Source organism: Hippoglossus hippoglossus, chromosome 21, assembly GCF_009819705.1.
Source record: "Hippoglossus hippoglossus isolate fHipHip1 chromosome 21, fHipHip1.pri, whole genome shotgun sequence".
In the NCBI taxonomy this organism is placed as follows: Eukaryota; Metazoa; Chordata; class Actinopteri; order Pleuronectiformes; family Pleuronectidae; genus Hippoglossus; species Hippoglossus hippoglossus.
Genome location: NC_047171.1, coordinates 16,082,693 through 16,106,551, shown reverse-complemented (window position 1 = coordinate 16,106,551; position 23,859 = coordinate 16,082,693). Strand labels below are relative to the sequence as shown.

Below are 23,859 nucleotides of genomic sequence, written 5' to 3'. Positions count from 1 at the left end.
TCATTTTCTCCTTTAGGAATGTTCATTTTATTTTACAGTTGGTCAATAATACTCTGCTTACAGAGGCGAGAAAGTTAGAAACGTTAAATGTGACATATTGGTCTGATATTGTGGTATCCAACATTACTTTTGAATTCAGTATAGACAATTTGGAAGATATTAAGAGGTTAAAATGACAGTGCTCAGTGAGCTCATAGGATCTTGTGCTTTTGGACCAAACAGCAGGGACTGAACATCAGGATACCTCTTAATCCATCTATTCCAATCATATTGTTTTACACTGTGTTTAAAGGTGGACGACATGATGCTCCACAAATATGAAACTAAAGTGTCATAAGTCCCACCTCCTTCATGTAAATTGATGGTACAACCTTAACTAATTTCCCAAGGATGGTTTCTGTCATTTTGCTAATTCTTATCACACTGATGTTATTTCAAGTGTTTTCATTTTTTTCAGTAAGTTGGTTTTACTTAATTATTTGATGCTCTAAAAATGGGGTGAAATGTCCTGAATGACACGGTGACTCACTATCACGGCTCCATCCCCTGATCGCTACTACGCAGAATCTGGCTTCAAATGCGGCGATGGCGGCGCTCGTATAAATTTAACTTAATTTCGGGAATTGTGGGAGGAAGTGGAAATGCGTTGTCCATCTATATATTAAGTTTATGGTTTTAAATCTGGCTCAATCGTAAATCACTGGAGGATGCACCACCGTCTTCAGCAGGCAAGAGGGAGAGAAGAAAATTGGCACCTCAACACTTAAAGGTATATTTCTCCATTTAACTCTAAACCCAATGCCTCCATTTCCTATTTTCTCTTCATAGCCCTCAAGGAGATTGGAACAAATCCGCAGATCGATGGCTGTACGATACGAGTGGAGGCAGTGAGGGAGGCGAACGGCGTCTATGGGTTTTCCCTTTTTTGTATCTCCACAGTTCAGTTGCATGTGAAAGAGAGGTATGAAGGCGACGGGGGAGGTGGGTAAACTGGGTTTAGGTTAAAATGATAAAATAAATAGAACAATTAAATATAATGAGTCGGTGAACGCACATTTATCTTGATCCCACTAAACAAGAATTCGTACACAGATGTATGGATTATAAAGTGGTAAACATCCTAAATCCCCTGTTGCATCATGCCTCGTGTGAGTGGCCGGGGCAGTTTCAATCAGATTATGCAGGATTAAATTTCAATTACACAACATAATATTTTCAGAGGACATTCCCTGGAAGGACCACGATTGTAGAAAAGAACTCGTGCTAATTATAACTGAAAATTAAACTAATGTTACAAAAGATACACTTTACGCGGCCATTTTGAATTGTAAGAAAAAACAGGAAATGAGACAGAAAAACAAAAGATTTCTCACCTCTGCCAGGTAAAACTCGTCATAATGCCTGCGGTGGTTCTCGCCTTTGTAATAGTTGCTAGCAGCAACGATGACGTCCACAGCAACCATGCTCAAGATGAACATGTGGAACACGGAGGACCGCATCAGTTGCTGTGGGAACAGAGCAACATCCAATTGGGATAAATGTAGATTGCACGCAACTCGCAAAGAGGAAGCACATAACACAAGAAAAGGGCTACTTTGGTTTGTTTACCACTGAACTTGAATAAATTGATGTTCGGATAAGAGCAAGTAACACCATGATGATAAATAACAGCATCGTCTGATGAATAATTTCCAGTCTAATCTAAGGTTGTGAATCAGACAAGACAGGTACATTACATTGTACCATGGAGTGGAAATAACAGTCTAAAAACATATTTACATTGTGTTTGAGTCAAGATGCCTAACCTTTAAAAGGTCCAGTGTGTAAGATTTAGTTGAAAGGGATCTATTGGCAGAAATTGAATATAAAATAATCCTAGTGATGTTTTCACTAGTGTGTGATCATCTTAGTTGTACAAATTGACACACTGAACCTTTAACAGATTTCAGAGGGCTGCAGCTCTGTGTCTCATACCGGTTTATTATCTCAGCCAAGGAGGTTTGTTTTCGCCAACTTTGTTTGTCTGTCTATTATTTTGGAGGATTACACAAAAACTTTGGGATGTATTTACCACTTAACTTGGTGGAACGATGCTGTGTAGGTCAGGAAAGGACCCATTTTCCATGTTATTTAACATTGCGAGATTGAGTGTTTTTCAACATTTTCCTCGATTCCTCAGAAAATAATTCATGGCTTTCAATTTTAAAAAAATCTGAGAAGTTCAGGGGACATATCTATGAGTGTGTGCAATCTGGTGGACATCCAAATAAAAATCCAGACGTAATAAATTGAATGGTGGGCCTTGGCAGACGTATGCGTTTCTGAGTGCCCTTACATTGCATTACAATCTGTAGTGATACATGGTTCTAAAAGGATCACCACACCAACTGAAAAAACAACATGTACCCAGAACTAAACTAGAAACGATCAAGAATATAAATCGACATTTACAGTCAAAGTAACGGTTTCAGAGAACACAAGCTGGAGGACACATGATGGACTGTTGTGTTCAGAAGACAGAAGAAATATACATTACAGGCGTGGTAAACTATTTCTTTTTGGGCTTGCCAACTATAGACAGTGTTCTATATTGAAAAGTGGTAACAGGCAGAGAGGGCCAGTAGTTAAACTGGAGGAAATTCAAAGCAATCAGGAGCCTTTTCTTTGGCTGCTGGGAGAAATATCCACCCAGACAGCAGAATCAGCTTGTATTCAGGCAGCTGGAAACAAGAGGGGAAAGACGGGAATAGATGTATGTATGTTATTTCCTGTGGGAACAGCAGCGCCATTGAACACCGACAACAACATGACATGATGGAAACAATCATGACATTAAAGAACGTGAAGAAAAAAAAATCCCTGCACTAGTCATTTAGAGAAACACCATAACTTGGCTTTCCTTTGGAGACAATATGACAGATGTGATTACAGCCCTGAAATGCATGTATGTGGAAGAACGAGCAGCTTGTGAGTGGGTAGAGCCGCTCACCCTAAAAAAAGAATTACATGTGAGATTGGCAATAGTGAGGATTGGAAAAAGTGAAAAATGAGAGGACGGCTCGGAGCCCGATGAAGAGTCTTTTTGCAGCATCGCTGGAAAGATCAAATTCACCCCAGGAAAATGGGACTGGTGCCATCCATCCTCCTACACACAAACACACTTACTGTGCAGACTCATACGTCTAGAAGGTCTGATTCTTCTACTGTGTTTTGAAAATAGGTGATGATGCAATTGGTAGATAAAACTACCTGATTGAACGAAATTGATGAAATTAGATGATGTATTGCTGTTTTAAGAACCCCAAAAAAGATGATACTCTTACTAGTACCTACTAGATTTAGAGACACTGTCAAAGGCAGCTCACAGTCATGAAAACAATGACTTATGTCTGACAGGAGCACAGGCTGAAGTACCCTTACTGTTATAACACTGCTAAATGTCATTGAACAGAGGTCAGGGTGGATGCTTCGACATGGGAGCCCACTGTTGGCATCCCATCTCCTGCCTGTCAGTGTTGGTTTATCTTTTTACACAGATCACAATCTGTCTTTAAGCTTAACCGAGTAGTTTGAGTTGCTTGAGTAAAATCTAACTGTAGAGGAGAAAGATCAGAGAACAAATATTAATATCAGACAATATGACGGCAACAAATATGTCACCATGCCAAGAGGGGAATACAATACGGAAACACTGATTTGGGTCTTTTACTCATTATGTCATTAAGATAGAAACTCTTGTTGGTCTTAAACCTAGAAAAGAGGTATCATAAAGTGTGCAGTAGCTAAGTCTCCTTTCATAGAATTGCTTTTAAGGGAACCATGATAAGTCTTGACGCTCAAACAAGACTTGGTTATAGAGTTAAAGTTTCACATCAGCTTTAGGTCAGTAAGGGTTTGGGCTTAATCCTGGATTAAAAATATTGATGCAAAATGTGCAAAAGACATTATAAACTCCACCAATGAGGCTATGCTTTCACCCTGGTCTGTTGGTTTGTTGGTTTTTCAGCAGGATTACGCAAAACTACTAAAGACATTTCCAAGAAACTTGGTGGACGAAGAACAAAGAACCTCCATTGAACAAACCCTTTCAATTTTGGGGTAGATCTGGACGGGGGAGTGAATCCTCGGTTTTTTAATCCCTTTCTTTTACATGGCAAGAGAGGCAGTTTTTGTCACCAATGTCCCAAGGAATAATACATGTATCTTGATTTTTTTAAGGCAGAACAAAATGCATATCTAGGTGACTGATATAAGTGATGTTTGGTGCAGCTTGATTGATCTTAAGGGGAATGCTGGGTCTTAGCAGAGGTATAAGCTCTACTGAGTGGCATTCTAGTTTATATTATTTAATACTAATGAACCACCACAGGATGTGACTGGTCTGTGCCTAAATATCAATGTATTTAGGTAATAATTGCCTCTAACTGATGATTAAAGTACAATTGTAACGTATTCTATCCCATTAGTTAATAAGATGCAGAAGAGTGAAATATTTAATCATGGCCCAAAACTTGTTGATGCTTTAAAGGGGTAATTTGCCATTGCGGGTTGTACTCAATGTCAGCAAAAACAAGATTTTCAGCTGGAATTAAGCAGCTCTTTAAGATAATGCAATAGTGTAAGAATTAACAGCTATATAAACAGAACAAAAATTGAATTTACTTTTTCAAAACAAGGAAAACAAGCCTTTTGAAATGTTCTCTGAGGGTCTTCAAGTAGAAGGTCAGTCACAGGTCAGATATCACAAACCATAGTTCACTGTCTGCCTCCAGCTCAGCTGAAGAGGGCACTGATAAAAACTGAAAAAAAAGCAACTGGCCCACTCCTCACTGGCAGTTGCCATGGGAACCAAGGTCGAAGTCCAGACCCAGAACAATATGATGACAGAGCCTCCGGCAGAAGGAGAAAACAGTCACACCATTGGGCCCCATCATGAGATAAACAAGGATGCAAGTATTACGTATAATGCACATGACAAGTTGAAGAGTAAACAGATTTTGGCATGTAGCAGGTGTCATGTGAGTCTAGGTTTAAATATACTCCACCATTTATAGGACAACCTTCAGAATTGGGTGTCATTACACATTTAACCTTTTAACTTTTTCTACTAACTTGTCTTAATTTACATCTTCCTCTTCTTTTAGAATTTTTTTTTGTCTAATCTACTTGTCTTATTATCGCTACATTATTTCGCAAATGTAAATTTATGCCATTCCTTTGAGCCCAAATGATAGTTTAGACCAACAGAATATCGAGCCTTGGGTTGGGTTTTTTTTTTGCAGAACATACACATATGCCCACTCTCCACACACAGTGGTTAGACTCCCTGACTGAGATAGGACGTGACAAAGCAGTTTGACATTTCCAGCACCCAGACGCTCTCCCCCATGGGTGTTTTGGCTGAACAGAGTTGTGTGTATGTGTGTAAGTGTGGTAAGTGTGTGAGGGAGGGAGTGTGAGAGACAGAGGCCGACTGACAGGGAACAGAGAGTAGATGCTTGGGCATATGAAATGCTTGATTTTCTCAAGGTCCTGACTTTGCCCATATTCTCTGTCAGATGTTAGGAATCAAACGGGCTAGAAAGCTTCAGAGCGAACCGAGTCATATGGGGATACAGTTGGCCAACCCAGCTCTGCCACGGAGTAACCTTTAAATCTTTACCTCACATTCCCCTTTTTCTCACCAAAAATGATTTAAGATATTGTGCATTCACCAGATAACACGCTCCACATCGTTCCCAGGTCAAAATGGCCTAGTTTGTCCAATGCAGCTGATGGCGCTGCTTCTCTAGACGGGGCTTCAAGATGTCAGAATCAATCTAACAGCATCAATTGCGGGACAAGATGGCTCTCCCCTGCTGTTTGATGTTTCTTAGCTCGTATGTCTCTGAAATCCTTTCCCACTTGCTTGATGGATTCTAGTTATTTGTGTTGCCTGTGGCTGTGTCTTTGAAACACCAGGTGCTCACTGTGTACACGCACACGCACGCACACGCATACGCATACACACACACATTGAAGTGGTGCAAGCAGAAGCCACAAATTAAGTTGTGGCATTTGTATTTAGTCAATGAGCACTGGTATCATCTATCTGTCTGATAACAACAAACTAGAATTACTGCCCTCCGGTTGTAAGCCTCTGCCAATCAGTGCATCTTGAATCTACTTTTATTTTTATCCCACTCAAGACGTCACTGTGACCTTTATCTTTTACAACCAAATCTAATCTTTTCATCTTCGTGTTCAAGTGGACATTTGTGCTAAATCTGAGGAAATTCCCACATGTTGCGTTCACAAGACCCAAATCGTGTTTTGTAAGGACACAGTTGACTGTGAGCTTTGATCTTCCACCACCAAACTAATCCTTTCATCTTTGAGTCAAAATGACTGTTGGTACGAAATTTTAAAAGATTCCCTGAAGGTATTCATGAGATATCGCATTCCCATCGCAAAAAAATTGCTTTACGAGGACACAGCAACATTGACTTTTGCTCACCAAAATCTTATCAGTGAGTCCAACTGAACATTTTGTACCAAAATTGATTAAATTCATAAAAGGCATTCTTGAGATATTGTCTTCACAAGAATGGGCCGGACGGACAACCCGATAACATAATGCCTCCGGACACTGGCTTTTGCTGGCGGGGAGGTATACAAGTATCTGTCTAATACATGAAACAGTACATCCTGCAATATACAGCATGTACATATTTTGTACATGTGTACATGATGGAAATTATGTATGCATGGAGTGTTGTAGATAAAAAGAAGTCATTATAAGTGACATTTAAATAGTTTTGGGGAAACAGCAGACTCTAGTTTTGGGGAAACAGCAGAAAAAAAAAATCACATGAAGAGTACATAGAAATGATCCCTTATTTTTCTTTCATCAAGCCTCCGGGCCTCTTGTCTGGGAACCTAGGGTTCTTTATCCCCAAATGTGTGCCCAGTCAATTTAAACAGTGCAAGTCTCGCTGTCTAAAGGCTGTCAGGTAGGTGTGACACGAACTGCATTGAAGAGGTGAGACGGACTTTCAGCTGTGCCCATAAAAGATGAACAGAGACGATCCGCCGTGAATCCGCTGATCATCTGGTGGGTGGGATTATGCATCATCCATTTCCAGTGGCTGCGACTGTAACACGACGCTGACAGATAGGCAGGCCGACAGACAAATGACCGCTTCCTCGTGCTCCGTCTGTTCACTCAGGCTGCCAAGGAGGACAAATGCTCCTTCCACCCATACATGAGAGGCGCGTAGCACATGTGCACATAGCTGGCAGGGTATAACAGCATTCACACAGGAATTGTCACCAACAGGCATGGGCCGCGTTCTGGCACAAGCTCCGGCGACAGTATCCTCTTGTGCTGTTTACTGAGATTAAGGAGAAACTGAGTGGGATTTCAGGCTGCTTCACTTGACTTCCATCTCCTCAGTCTCGGCACTGGCATTTGCTGACAAATGATGATATTCAGAGTTCTAACAAGGCTCGACGTGTGGATATGATAAAGCTTTGGGCTTAGGGAGTGGGTGTGTAAAAGCTTGCAGGGTTGAGGATCCAACAAAGTGGGAGCCCCTTCAATTATTACTGCCCTGACTAGAGCAGGCTGACTCATGTCTCTGGCTGAAAAACTGGTCTTAATAAAACATGATGGTGTGCCTGTCTGCAGCCTCCTACTCTTAATAATATCTGCTTTGCCACCCCTGCGCCCTTCTCCTGTCTGGCTCTTCCTTATAGATGTTCGGTTTATTTTATTTCAGCATATATCACCATATGAGGACCTGGCTGATTGCTGTCTAGACCAAGTTAACAAATCGGATGCAGTCGAATGCTGACCTCACAGGGTCGGTCGCATCTTTTCCCACTCTCCTCCTGCAACATACTTTGCGTTGAATTCTTTCTCTTTTCCTGTCTCCATCTATAATAATATCCTCACTTCTTTTCCTTTCCAACCAATTTCCCTTTTCACCGTGCCCTCCTTCTCCTTTCACTCAGAGACAAACTGACCTTAACCTTGGCTCACTGTGTGTGTGTGTGTGTGTGTGTGTGTGTGTGTGTGTGTGTGTGTGTGTGTGTGTGTGTGTGTGTGTGTGTGAGCTTAAATGGATACGAGAGGTGTCACCAGGAGGAAAAGGAGGGTTCCAGAGAATCAATAACCTCTGGTTTGGGAGGGAGAGTTAAAAAAGATGTCAATTCATTGGACCTCAATACCCCCCAGTGAGCTACTGGGTTATCCATCACTCTGTATTTAGCTAGAGGGCTGAGACGCGGGGATTGCTCATTGCCGAAGGGGCAATGCAAAATGAATCACATGATCCTCCTGGATTACTAGAGGTAGGTAGCACTTATCACCGCTTTCCTACCCTTTCTTAGGAGTCACATTTGATTTTGATTATTCTTAAATGGAATTCCCCTGTTTCCTTGCTTTTAAGTGAGCGTCTTTAATATTCTGTCATTGTAGCGTTTTAAATACTTGTATTTTATCCAGCGGGGTGCACCTCTATAAAGTGTCATCTTCTATTTTTGCTTATAACAGCCAAAGCTCCAATCTGCAGTATAATTATGGCATTGTGGAGCACTGGGGGCTAATTAGAAGATCAGGTCTGTTGGGAAAGGAACAGGATGCTTCATTAACCTCCACTGCTACCACGAGAACAAAACTGAGAGACGCAGGTAATGCCGGCACTTTGCACAGATATAAAGCAATCGACGGGATACAAATACTGTGTAGTGGGATGAATGATGCATTAACACAATGTTGATGTTAATGGCACTGGAAGTTGATCCATTAATCGAGATTCTCAGACCTGATTTAAATTCTATATAAGATCACTAAGTTTACGAGCATTAAGTCATAATGAATCTTGCCAATAAATAGACTCGATATATTTTCGGTTTGTAGCTTTCCTCTCTGGGCTCCAAAAAGAGCAGATGGTTAATCAATTATGTGTTATCTCCAACTGCTGCAGCCCGTTGGACCCAGACAGACCCACCCACGCACAAATGGACACACGTCAACACGGGCAGATCGTACTGCTGACAGTGGGACACAAAGGCTTGACCAGACGCATACAGGTGCTTTAAAAGACAGGCCGACAGGTATGTGCGAGCTGCCGGCAGGAAACACGCGGGCCGCCTGTCTGTAGATAGCGCCCACCTGCCAGTCCTGAAACATTTTAATCATTTGACGGCCAATTACTCTGGAGCCAGGCAGAGCAGAACCGAAACTCACACTTCACTTCCCCGGCACTCGCAGATGGCCCTGCAGGCTGGACCTGCACTGCCTGTCTTCACTCTACCTGTCTACTCAGCTAGCACTGCTCCATCCTGATACGGGTGAAAAAGCAATGAAATAAGGTGCTTGCCGAGCCTGAACAGAGAGGAAGCAGGGGATATCCATCACTAATCGAAAATGATACAGCCATAATATGACACGTCCTATCACACCATCTATGGCAACATCACAGAGCAGAAAGAGGTGAAATAATAATTCTCTCACCCTTTCTGTCCTTGAAAAAATACAGACACACAGGTATGCCCTTGCCTTCACACTATCCATCACTGTGTTACTCTAGTTGGTTACAAAAAAAAAACATATATGAGAAAATTAGGTGTTAAAGCAACCATCTGCAGCATAAACATTTTTAAAAGTTTGCCTCATTCTTGACACGTTACATCCTCAAGAAAATCAAATATCAACTAAACCTGGAAATTACAACATCCCTCTTAAGCAACTGCCTTAAATCCTGGAGATCATGTCAAATAATCAATCCACTCCTGTTGAAGGGTTTCAAGAGGATATTGATCTTGGTCTCTGTGGTGAACAACCAACACCAGTGAATACTTTAAGTCAATAATGGGGATAAATAAATAAAGATAAGCTTTAACTCTTGAAAACCTTCATCACTGTAATGAATGTCGTCTGTACACATGATGCTTTTATCCAGTATGAAAAGTATGCAGGCTGTCTATTGATTTTCTGAATTAAGAAAGTAATTACAACCTTTTTATACATAAAACTTTAACAAAAATGCACGTAATATTTGCATTTTTTTATTTCATACAAACATAAATGCCAATACAGGGCTGGGCAATAAACTGAAAATCGAAACTGACATTTATAATCACTAACTGACTTTATCTTGCTCATTTCGGATAGTTCAGTTAAAATGTCCCCAATGTTTCCATTCACGAACTGTCGAGTCTCCGCTCTGTTAGTTTTGCCCAGGTACCTTGTAATGCCAACTGCCGAAGAAGTTATTAGGAGCCAACTTGAAGCTTAAAATAAAAGTTTAAAATAATCGTTTATTAAACGTTATCGAGGTAAAAGTTTGAAATAATCTTGATATTGATTTGAAGTCATATCGCCCAGCCCTTCCGACGTGTCTGCCAGAGGCTCACATCGGCCGATAAACTGATAAATCTGCTCTAACTCATACAATCCTAACAATAACTCAGCCCCAGTTTGTTTGCCATGACTACAGTCTTTACATAACCCTGACCATACAGCAGGGAAGAGTTCAATTAAAACACAACATTGCTATTGATCATAGTTTAATGGTTCAATAGAATCATCGATTGGCATGGCTGTACTCACCGACTGAACTGCTAGAGTGTCAAGAGAACTCCAACTACAAGCTGAGTCACACATCAGGTTCAATACGAGGATCTGCTACTTCCTTTAACCACTCTGACACATTTGTTCTTCTCTCCCACTCTGAAACTCAGCATCATGTGTAGCACTGGTCTTACTATGAAATATACTCCCCTGATATTATTATAAAAAACAACGAACAGCAGGAAGATTATTCCTTTTCAGTATTTCTCTCCGTCCACTGTGCTTTTCACATGTCCGGCTCTCTTTGACAGGAGGCATCTATCATCGTTTCTGGGCCACTGCCCAGAGCTGAAATGATCCATGTGACGGAGGTGGGAGCTGTCCTGGAGTCTGACCCATTAAAACTCTGTGAAACTACGTCCATCTCACAGGACGTCTGCCCCGCACGCTCGTCCTTGAGGCACCGCTCATACTTCAAAAAGTGCTGCGTTTGAAAACCTGCACAGGTCTGCATTGGTGTGCGTGTGCAACTAAAGGCACCAGTGAGAAATCTCCTTTGATAATAATAATCCGTGAGTTCAAAAGGTGCCACGACACTGCACATTATGATAAATGTGAAGTTGTTGAAATGCTTTCTCTTACGCGAGTAGCACAAGATAAAAAGCAGAAAATATGTAATGTATTGAGGTTCTGCCCGACATCGTTGTGTAGTTTTTGCCTCCACATTTGAATACTTCACTTCCACTGTCTCATTGAAATGAAAGCTGTGTTCTTGAGTCAGTGTTTCTGTTGATCTCAACCTGGCCTAATGATGCTCTCAATCAATCTGTTAACCCTTCGTTCAGCTGTCAGACGTGATCCTCTTGTTGGCACAGGGACACAATAATAGCCATCCTAGTATGAGGGAATGAGGCAGAGAGCGGCAGAATGAGGCCTGGAGGGAAGTCAGCCGTGTTTATCCCTCTGGTTATCCCTCTATCTAAATCTTTCCTTCAACTGATGATGAGGCTCTGGGGGACATGCGGCTTTAACGGGAATACCTCATATTCCACAGCCTCTCTTTTCTCACTCATTTCTTCCCTCCATCTCTGCCCAATTTCTCTGGTGTTTGAGAGTTTGTTGACAGCTATCCTCCCTCTCATAGCTGCCGTCTCTGTTGGCAGTCTCTCACAGCGAGGGCCCCGGACCTTTTACATTGCAACACTATCAACAGTGGGCCAGCTGTACGAGACGCCCGCTGCTTTCAGCTTATCTTTAAAGCCCAAGCATTTGGATCACACCGACCACGAGGCGGGCGACAGCGGAGTCCATCATGTGGACGTCATTTAAAACTCATCCATCACTGGGGCAACATCATTAGTGCACCTCAACACATCAAACATGAGCCTCCTCTCGTTTTAAAATCCCATCGCTTAGACGTTTGACACGGCCATTGAAGAGAAGACAAATGTGGAAACAATGAGGTGATACCACATGCATGTGTCAAAGAGATGAGGTTTACTGTTTCTCTATTGTTACAAAGTATTTCATCATCAAGGGAGATGTGAAAATAAAAATGTCACACTCACACACAGCTCAGGTGACATAGCGCAGGTAAGATTAGAATGAGGCATGTTCAGGAGTCACCTTTCACATGAGCTGAACATATTTCAAAGAATTATGCTCGCGAGTGTGTGTTTGTTTGTGTGTGAGAGAGGAAGAAAGTAACACTTCACACCAACGGCATCAGCAGCATATTAATTATGCGGTGTGTTTACCTGGAGGCAAGCAGGCGCTCGGCCATGTGGTTTGTTGACGTCCACAGCAACAAGCTGCCATCCCCCAGCAGCGTCTTCATGGAACATCTGTGGCACAAGGACAGCACATGAGGGGCAGAGCACACACACACACACACCAAAATTGACACACCATTCAAAGTACTGGACGGAACTCAAACACACACATTCACCCCTTTGGCTACATCTTCTGAAAACATCTGTGGCCACAAAGGAAGCTGAAGGCATCATACACACAGATTCATACCAACACAAAACAGCAAGATAGTTACTAAATACAGTGTGTGGGCCTTAGGACCTGACACGAGAAAAAAAACACAAACCAATATCCCAGCAGGGACTCTCAAACTCACAAGACCTGCTGCTGGTGTTACAAAAGTCACTGGGTTTCATCCTCTGAGAATCACGCATGTCCAAATGCTGTTTGATACTCTAATACCATGTTTAAAAACAACCAATAAGAGGATATGGATATTATGTAGTATTATGGACAGATTTTTTTCCAAACTTATAAACACTGAGTCACTTTACAAATATGAGGTATATATATATATATATATATATATATATATATACACACACCTCATATATATATATATATTAAAACCACTTATGTATTATATCTTCTCGTTATGCTTGCGCAATGCATGAACAATATATTGGTATATATTGGACTGCTGTTATATTGCTTTTGATGAAAATTATATTCTGATACTTGTTTAATTTCTTTCTTGAGTCATTTTATCACTCATACTAATCACGATCTATCTAATCCTATATTCTTTTCATCTTGTTTTTAATATAACAAAACAAGGAGAACAGTATCTACACCCTGAATGTCAAACACACAGTTATGTAACTTTAATTACATTACTTTCAAGAAATTTGGCATTCAAGATTTTCTTTAGATCAGATTTATGGAAATTATGTTGTGGTACTACTTTCAGCCTGTGTGTCTATTGGGTGTGATAGTTGTACCTGTGTTGTAGCAGTAGAGGTGGTGCTGCTTCTTGAGCCCCACATCTGCTGAAATTGCACTCGGATTTCGGCAAATGTCTCGATGATGACGGCAATGAACACGTTCTGTTAAAGGGACAGTAAAACAGAGAGTGTGAGGGAGGAGAATAAGAAAAAAGATTATATTGTATCAATTAACCAAGTCCTCTTGGAGTTGAAAGTATTGCGAAAAGTGCTGTGGAGAGAGACTCTAACCTTGACAAGCCATGCCAAGAAGAAAATGAGAGTAATAAAGTAGAAGTAGGAGCGCCAGCGAGGGAAACTGTCGATGGCTCTGTACATGAGGAACACCCAACCCTCCTGTGATGCGGCCTCATACACGGTAAAGATGCTTGTACCTAAACAAAGAGAGACACGAGAGATGCACAATCAAATCAAGAGCAGAGTTTGTTATTGAAACAAATGTCATTATCAGTGTTTTGCTCAACACAGGGATGTCTGAGAGTCTCAGACTAATTCAATATTATATGGATCCCCTCGGACTTTCAAATGGAGAATACCTTCAGATTCTCTTTTTATCTATAACGAACACACATTCTGAGTCTAACAGGATGAAAAACACAGAACCTCCTTCTCTCCTAGTTCCCGTCTGTGCAGTGACAAGACTTTGAATTTTTACTTTTGTGGCAGACTCATTAATCTGATGAACTGCTCTTTATTGCCTGTCTTTGCCACTGTCACTGACAAATCTGGTCAAATGAAGCTGGAAAAATACATGAAAGCAAAATGGAAAGTCTCAGAGTCGGCCAAACTACAACAATCAAACCCTTGGCAGTTTTTTGGTTAACGTACTTTCTGCAATTGAACTGTGTGAACCTCTACTTCGAGGACAGCGATAATTTCATCAGGAAAGCAACAGCATCCCATATTAATTTAATATTGTTCTGTTGCCAATCAACAAAAGACAAACAAAACAAATTAAATTCCCGATTGCGTTACATCACTTTTACACAGTTTCACAACAACTGACGGATCAGCTCAGTCTGAATCTCCCAGTTAAACTAGTAAACACAACATTGCCTTGTTCTTATGATCTTGCCGGTTTTGAATTGGAGCCTCTGGTTGAAAGACCTAGAAATAGTTCCTGACATTTGGCTGTTATTGTATTTTGGGGAAAACTGTATTGGTTGGTGTGGATAAAAAGAGTACGTCCAAACCTTCAATAAAGTATTTTGGGAACAGAGAATAATTCCAATACATAGGATCATTCATATAAAAACTCGAAGTACCTCCCTGTGGTTGTATACCTCCGCCAACAAAAACATGTTTTGTTAGGCCAACATCACCACTAAAATCTAATCAGTCAATCAGTGCTGAATCTAAAAGGATTCTCTCGGGGGGTGTTCCTAAGATATTGTGTTCACAAGAATGGGAAGGACGAGGGAACAACCTGACAACATAATGCCTCCGGTCCACTGGCTGTCGCCGGCTCATAGGTAGGAAAATTTGGATTTTTCTAATATGCACTTACTGCCTAATTAGAAGCTCTCAGTCTCCTTCATGGCTATATACTGATTAGGTGCACCGACACTGGATTAGAGATACACTCAGCTGATAAGAATGACGAACGCTGTTCTAGGACACAGCATAACACCAGAGGTATATACAGTATATACAGTCTACCACAGGGTCATTCTTCTACATATCTTGACAGAATATACTAAGACTTACAGGGGAAAAAGAAAAAAAAGCAATAACTGACTATTCTCTCAATAAAAAACTAAAATGTTAACGATTAAATAAGTAGTTTAAAAATATTGCACCAGAGATGAAGCTTTAGTCAAGCTGCTTTTTTTTTTCTGTTGGCATCTGCATAAAAAAAAAAATCCCAAATCCATGTTTCTGAATTCCTATTTTTGTATCTATGTATGCGTTTGAGTGCATTAGCGGATGTGTATAGTTTATACCTAGCTCATTGAAGCCACTGTAACCAAGCTCCTGTCGGCTGAGGCCCAGCTCTTCCAGGTCCATGCACTTGAAGCCGTGAGGACACTGGTAACCTTCTCCGTCAGGGGAACAGTGAGTGTCGGGGATGGCCAAGTTGTTCCATGACACGTTACTAACCGAAAGGAAAAAAAAATACATTAGTAAGACCTAAGTATATGTAAAGTTCCCATTCAGAGATATAGTACATAGACGCGTTTCTCTGCCTCTTCTCCCTGTCTCCCTGTCTTTTAGCCACAGGTGCTATTCCAGGAGCCGCTTGATTTCTCTAATGAAAATTAATGCCTTCTAATTGCCTGCCCAGACATTCATCTAAATTGTTTATTAAAGGGTACTGGATCAGAAAGGATAATTCATTGCACTATCACAAAGGGCAATCGGAGGCATAGTGGTGAATCCCAATAAAGCCAATTATACTGGGCTGAATAAAACCAATGTCTCTTATCAAAGGAATCATTTTCTTTCTTGATGCCAAAGGGGAGATAAATGAATGAGACCAGATGTCCAGGAATGACGTGATATTAATAATTGGTCAGATTATTAAATTAAAACACTAAATTTATGACAAAAAGATTCTTTCTGAATATGCAATTTGATCAAACCAAAATTAGCTTGGAAAGGTTTACAAATTGAAAATGTGAGGAGCTGTTAGCAGCTTCTGCTCACCTCAACTATCGCTTAAGTGCAGAGTTCAGCCCATTGAACATGAAAAACCTTTTCCAAATGTCTGCTCACAATCTTTAAATGTCACATTTACATTACTTGGTTAAAAATACAAAAAAAAAAAGAGTTCAATATTGCTCAACAATGTGTTAATTTGTTGCATCATATAACAACTTAATCGTTTTTTTATATATTTGCCCAATTTTGTAAGACTTTTTGATTTAGAATAAAGCCCAAACACAGAAGCAATAACATCACAATGTAGCTTCAAAGAAATCTACAAAACACAAACATCGTCCACATTCAGTTCAGTAAACCTAATTCCTACTGCAAAGATCTTTGTATGCTAATCAGATCAATGGGGGCTTAACAGTAATGACATTAATTGTAGAAATCATTCCGTTTTTACTTTGTTCAATCCAAAACCATTTACATCTAATATCTGTAGATCAGAAAATGTCTCCCCATATCACTCGTCTGAGAAAAGGTAGGGAGCTTTGACTTTGTGCCAAGGGCATGTGGCCGGCAGAGATTATGCACATCACTCTCTTGAGTGACACATTTCTGAAACACCCCATTAAAATCATATATATATGTATAGGAGGGATTTAGGAAAAGGAATAGAGCAACAAACAAATCATAAGTGCAGCCGCCCCACGACAGAAATGTCAGATCTATGACGTGAGAATGTCCTCTGCTGTCTCTCCTGCTCCTAATGGTCAAACTGTGTGTGGTGTCCCTCGGGGTGCTTGGGCACACATTAGTGAGGAGGAGAGATGGATGGGGTAGCTGCTGAGCAGGAATGAGCTTAATACAACGGCTGGACAATGCAGGGAATTTTAATTATTATAATTAGTGTTAGCTCTCCCTGCAGCCTGGGGCTTAAACCGCGATGGCTGCTTCCTCCATCGTTTCTCTCTCTCTCTCCTCAGTGCAAATACAGTCTGTGCTTGTGCAGCAACATGTGCACAAACTGTAACACAGTCTCTCATCCACCCAAATGCCGTGTCGCTACTTGCCCACAAGATTCCTGTTTCTATGTATCCTGCCGCAAAAATATGCTAACCACTCGATGTTAATTGTTAATTCAATGTAAAAAACAAACAAAATAAAAACACAGTCACACTGCACATGGAGACAAGGTGTTGCTGTGTGACACTTCAAGTTGCGTCACACCACATTGATCACAAAAGGAGATTCTGTCACCATCAGGCTGACCTGTCATTGGTTCGCTAAATGCAAAACCATGACCTGTGCAGGGGAAGATTGTTTCCAAAGGGCACATCTCCTCAACATCTGGTCTACAAGCAGCACAGTATTATGCATCACACACCAGACTGATTAGCATATTCCCCATCAAGTCTTTTATTTTATTATCAACGTGTACTGGCAGATTTATTCTCATAAAAAAAATATTGCTAAAGAAGGTGTAGATAAGCAGGATAATTACTGTAAGTAGCAAACTGGTGCAGATAAGTCTTTATGATCCAGATTTCGATTATACCAGTTCAAGAATCCAATGGATTTTAAATATTAAATCACTAGATATGCAGTTCACTGAAAGAATAAGATTAAGCTGCTAATTGAAGTGCATGCTCTGGATTCCATGCTATGAAAAACAAATGGCTACATGAAAAATAAGAGGCCCATATTGCAATAGAAAATGTAGGCCTTACTCTCCAGCAAAATTCAAAGCGCTCACACCATGACCAGACTTTGTAACGCAGTGCCAACTCCCTTGCAGTATTTCACACGGGCAGACTGTAAAATAGCAAAGCTGCCCTGTGCGCTGTCCTCAAGCCAAAAGTAATTTACTGTAACTTATAGAAGTGTTCAGCACTGGTGAGAAAGCCAGTCATTTATTATCAAGCATTTGTATTCAGCGGTTATTTGTGTTTGACTCAAACATGAGTCATTCCACATTGGCTTGATTGGTGTTTTCACTTTAATGTTTTGCACTTGTACAGTTTATAGCCGGGTAACAAATACTCAATAGATGTAAATGATAAAAAGGAATGTGTTAATATAGCACCTAGTCTTATTGAGCAGTCAGTGTTCTTAACCCTACGAGTCACATCTCATTATGATTTGTGAATTACCACGTCACACACACATTCATACAGGGTCTCTATAAACAGTGCCTTTTTCTACTGCGCACCAATCATACACTGGCAGCTAGGGGGGGTTCAGTGTCTTGCCCAAGGGCACTTAAGCATGCAGACTGGAGAAGCCAGGAATCGAACCTCTGTACCTCTTGAGCCAGGGTCGCCTTCTATTTTCTGAATTCTCCTTAATAGTATTCATTATTGCTTTACTAACTTACAATGCATTAAAAGTAGGAAAGATGGCCTCCATTAGGCTGTTTCGTGCAACTGAGGAGTTCAGGTAAAAGCTACGAGCGACAGTATAGTAGAATTTACGTCTTCTTCATGCAGGTTGTCACATTCAAACAGTGGATGAAATTTGTAGAAACAACAAAAGGCAATCAAATGTTGTACTGAAACACTAAGAAAACTGGGTTTTTACTTTTTCTGTGTATCGTTTGTAACACAGTGATGGTTGAACGTTCCAAACATCTGAACACCCAGAATTCCATAGAGCAGAAGAAAAAACAGCAGGAAGATCGATACACTCCAGATCTGTTCCCCGGATCGCCTGCAGAGAAGAAGCGTGACGGAGGACACAGGTCAGTGTCAGATTTAGACATATGTACAACTATCTGTGAATTGTGGAGACTTTATGCAAGATAACCGCTCATGACATTATCGTACTTCAGAATGTTGGTGATGCGGGAGCGAGGAAGTTCGAAGCGGAAATAGATCCTGAAGGCCCGGATCATGATGAGCGCTCTGGGGATTCTCAACATTCCCCATGGAGACATCTGATCCACAAGATCGGCTATTTCAAACATCTGAAACAAAGGAAAATAGATTGTTGGGCAGTAAAAGACTGTGCAGGGAAAAAAATGGCAAAACAAACATTGTAGCATTATACCTGCAGCACCAGGGACACCCAGATGAAAAACACCATGAATCCATCAAACATACACCAGCGATCTTTAACGTAGGAGTTGTCCCCCTGTGGAGAGGAAGAGAAGAGGGACACCAATAGTGAGAAAAACAGAGGTAAGACTCGGAAATATGAACAGGAAGGAAAAACCGAATATGAGCACTAGAACACTTAGTATCCTTCCACCAGGTTTTGTTGAAATACCTCCACATGATTTTGTGTAATCTTGCTAACAAACAAACAAACAAACAAACCACCAAAAAAGCCCAGAAGAGGATGCACTTCCTGCCGCAGCTGAAGAAGTTCCACCTGCCAAAGCCGATGATGCTGAACTTCTCCACTGCCGTCATAGAATCCATCCTCACCTCCATCCATCAGCTGCAACCTGCCTTCTCTCCAGGACCTGTACGTCTCCAGGACTCTGAGGCGTGCAGGTAGGACCCCTCCCACCCTGGACACAAACCCTTACTTCCCTCTGGCAGAACGCTGCCGTCTTTCAGGACTAAAACCTCATGCCACAAAAACAGTTTTCCCCCCCCCGACAGCTGCTGGCCTCATCAATAAGGCTCGGGTCCCTATCAATGAACTGCACTGATGTCCCCGCCTGTGACTGTGACACTTTAACTTCCCGTGGCCAACAACGGACTGACTGTACTTTGCACAATCCATTTCCTAGTGTTTATTTACAACGTGTTCCTTCCCTGGGTGCTCAGAATATTTTCATATTAAATTTTGTTATTTATTATATTTATACTGACACACACACACACACACACACACACACACACACACACACACACACACACACACACACACACACACACACACACACACACACACACACACACACACACACACACACACACACACACACACCACAGCAAATTCCTTGTATTTATAAACCTACTTGGCAATAAACCCTGATTCTGCTTCTGATTCTAAAACGAACAGGGGTGAAGGGGTCACATAACCTCCTTGGCAAAGCTAATAATCCCAATCAAAGCCCATACTGTCCAAAAAAAGATGAGTTATACCAATTAGCAATTACAAAACATGCTGCGATGCTTTAAGGCTTTCGCAACACTAGTCTTTTGCATTTCTGAAAATTGCCCACATTAAGTGCCGACCATCGCCTTCTGAAAACCTGACAGAGGAAGCTTTTATGGGGATACAGTAATCACGCAACAATATATTTATGAAAAACAACAAACACAACCCAAAATCGCTGCGTCCGTTTGAAAGAGCAGCTTTAAAACTCAAAACAGCAAAGGTTTCGACATGATAAGACAAAATTATTAAGGCCAGCAAAAATGAGCACACTTAATTACCACATAGAGGGAGAGAGTCTGTAAGAGGCTCTTAGGGGGTCAGTCTTCCACAGGAAGAAACGCTGCAAATAGGAGGTAAGGACCATGTTTGATTACACACTGACAAGAACAAAGGCGTGCAATTACTTCACCGAACCGTGCGGCTCTTTTGTTTTGCGCAGGCACTTTAAACAACGAGCCACAAAATATAACTTTGAACTGTCAATCATAGTTACACACGTGGTGAATATATCCACTGTGGCACACTTTTGAATAGGAATGATGTGAAACATAGAGATCTGTCATATTTCGGCCTTTTAGCGAAGATGAATTTTAGCTGAGTCAGATGAAAAACGAGAGAAAAGTACTTTCCGATTTAGCAAAGACGGGTATTATCTCCCTTCAAAAACTAAACATAACGTTAAGAGAATGAAGATTAAATGTTCCAGTTTTGATGCTTCCCCCCCCCCCCCCCTTGCACTGTTGATTCTAATTCTGTGTCCTCTAGTGCCTCCCTGCTTGTTATCCTTGATTCGCCAATTAAGCTGTCCACACTTTTTTATGTCAGTAATTATGGGCCTTTCATCTGCCAGCTGTCTGTTCCTGGATGCATCTACAGAACGTCATCCGTCTACCTCCGATCTGAATCATGTTCTTTTCATCAGAATGTGAGGCTCAATACAAACCACTGACGTCGAATTGAAAGTGTCAACAAAACCTGAAGTGGAACCAAAAGGGAGCACTTCTGAATATTATGTCAATATGAACTCTTCTATTTCACTGAACATTGGGGGCTTCTTTTCAACCACTCGCTACGCATGGTTATGCTGAAATGGGAAATTAGCTCTCCAGTGGTTTACCTCTATTGTCTTCAGTCGATATGCACATAAACTTTAATGGCGTTTTATGAATAGGTTTTGTGTGAAAGCCGTGCCAGTGGCCCATCCCATTTTGGCACTGACAACTTAAGCTAAACATTTCTAATCTCCATGTCCTTTGACTAACAGACAATAAAATATGATGGAAAACAGCACACTTAGAAGAAAATTGAAAAAATTTACAGTTAAAACTATTTATATGAAATTCCTGAAACAACTTAAGCTGCTTTCAGACATGCACTGAACTGCAGGCTTCCTCTGGATTTTCTCCACAGGGGCTGTATGTGTGAACGCAAATGTCCGAGTGAGAGCTTCTGGAGTTTCTCCGAACTCTCACCGTCCGGTCCCAGAGTGTAAAGTCCCGCAGAAATTCCAGAGGAGCCGATGTGAGAACAACGCAGGAGATCCTCCTCAGGACTCCACGCGGGCGAGAGGGTTGTTGATGAAGTTTGTAACACGCAACATATGCTTCAATTCAAAAAGAATACAAACATCTCAGGATGAAAACGCGTACATGTAGAAATCACTTGAAAGAGCATTTGGTGATAAGGCCGATGCCGGTGTCGATGTGCTATAAACAAAAACACGTGATCTCCGCAGCATAATTAATATGTTGGGTCCTGTTAGGTACGGAGGATTTGTTGCTGTTGTGAGCGAGCCTGTGCAGAGAATCTCCCACTGCGTTGTTCATGTGTGAAAGGCACCCTCTGGAGGATTTGTCCGGAGCCAATTCTCTGAAGTTCCTACAGAGGTCATGCCTGAAAATGGCTTAGTAATGTGTCTTCTGTAACACCAACTCAGTCACTTATTTTAGGTGTTCAGATTATTGAATTTGACTCTTTTTTAGAGTTTTTACGAGCCTGCAGAAACACTGTATATATGCGTAAGTTGACAAACAATGTGAATCTGTATTTTTGTAATGTGCTTTGCGTGATTATGCGAGTGGCTACCTTGATGATTCCTCTGATGTGCATCTTGGCGATCATCTCAGCGGTGTAGAGGAACATGAGCAGCGTGTCCAGCGTGAACGTCACATACTGCAGTGGAGGGTAATGCTCAAACGTCTTGGGGGTGTTCATACACACAGAGATGACACTGATGATGGAGCAAGCTCGGAGAAGGGTGTGCACCCACTGCAGGAAGAGGAACACATTCCAGCATAATGTTTGGCTGTATTCATTGCTGTCAAGCATTCGGGATGTTCTTGCTCTATCTTTGAAACACAATTTTACGTGAAATAATAATAAAATATCTGGCATGCATGGACAGGAGATGACAGCACAGGATTTAAGGTAACAAATGCACAGTTAGTACACTCACTGGTTTGTTGATCCAGAAGATGTCAGCGCTGTCTGCCAGGGTCTCGTCCGGCCCAAAGTCGGTGATGGGCGGGACCTCGACCCGTGAGCTCTGTTTCCTCTTCAGCATGCTTGGGCTGGCCGTGCTATACAGAGAGTGGATCTGACAGAGAGAGGGAGGCGGACCACACAGTGACCAAAGATAAATGAGGAGCAGGGGAACACTGGCTGCATCCAAGTCTGGGCAGTGGCAGTACCGCTTTCGTCCAATCAGGTGGACTGTAAATTATTATAATTATATCAATTTAATATTATCTTAATGGAGCTCGGCGGTGAGGCAATTGAGTTGCCTTATATGGCCACATTACCAGTAAGTGACTTTCATCTTAAAAATTAATAACTATACAAAGATTAGGTTAAAAAGTATGTTAATATGTATTGAGCTGTGTATAAATAGTGGCGTCTGGATGGGATTACATGTAGCATTAATCTTGAGCACACTGTGATGAAGTGCAAAGTAAACTACCCTGACTTGAATTGCCAGAACAGAGGTGTGTGCTTCGAAAATCAAACGTGTGTTGCGTCGTTGAATGGCCACCGTGATACACAACGTAGCACACATGGAACACAGGACAAGTGTATTCACATTGGAACCGCTCCAGTGACTTACCATCGGAAAAGATCACACACGATCTCCATCGTGCTGAACACCGCGGCACCAGCGCATTAGGCTGTATAACCTACAGTTGGTGTGGGCCTGTGAATGCCCCTGTTTGTGTGTGTGTGTGTGTGCGTGTGTATGCAGAAAAAAAAGAAACGTGTACAGGCCGTTTCAAATTAAGAACACAAGAAGAAATGACACTCTGAATGGAGACAAAGCGCACATACCAAAGGGAAAAGTAAAGCTGAAATTGCTCCAGCACTGCACATAACATGCGATCAGGCATACCCTGTGAATGACACACACCAGTTAGTCAACATTATGGCTCATATGGTGTACAGTACACTACCAACATCTACAGTACGCTCATAGAGACAGGAATGCCCACCACGTCTGACATCAAGGCATATATGCAACACACTCTGTGAGTGACTGAGTGACTGAGGTGTTTGTGGTGGAAGAAGATGGGGTGGAGCAGGGCCAGGCGACTCACTGTGAGGCTCCTCATTGGTGCGTTCATCCCCAGGTCACAGAGGGGGGTGGGGGTGGGGGTGGGGGAGAGAGATAGAGGGAGAGGGGGAGAGACTAGAGATGCAAAAAGGAGAATGTCCTAAAGGCCTGGAGGTCCTGTGGCAGCAGTCAGTGAACGGTAGCAGTCATAAGAGCAGTAAAGAGAGGTAAGAGAACATGTTCACAAGTGCTGCGATGGTGCAGCATACAGTAACTATGTAGTTGATTTGGTCCAACCA

The 23,859-nt window shown here is 41.6% G+C and overlaps 1 protein-coding gene across 4 annotated transcripts in view; it reads right to left on the bottom strand.

Moving 5' to 3' along the window:
• nalcn (sodium leak channel, non-selective) overlaps positions 1-23,859 on the bottom strand; it is a 61,909-nt gene that overhangs the window by 35,047 nt on the left and 3,003 nt on the right. Inside the window, exons 2-13 of one of the 4 annotated variants that reach the window (XM_034573205.1) lie at positions 23,604-23,737; positions 23,338-23,399; positions 22,472-22,612; positions 22,102-22,284; positions 18,952-19,035; positions 18,729-18,868; positions 18,484-18,612; positions 15,258-15,409; positions 13,546-13,688; positions 13,312-13,416; positions 12,316-12,402; positions 1,374-1,505 (exon numbers count right to left, since the gene is read on the bottom strand). In XM_034573205.1, coding sequence (XP_034429096.1) covers positions 1,374-1,505; positions 12,316-12,402; positions 13,312-13,416; positions 13,546-13,688; positions 15,258-15,409; positions 18,484-18,612; positions 18,729-18,868; positions 18,952-19,035; positions 22,102-22,284; positions 22,472-22,612; positions 23,338-23,379 — 1,338 coding nt within the window. In that variant the 5' untranslated portion in view covers positions 23,380-23,399; positions 23,604-23,737. The other 3 variants (XM_034573206.1, XM_034573208.1, XM_034573207.1) reach the window with 3 other exon arrangements.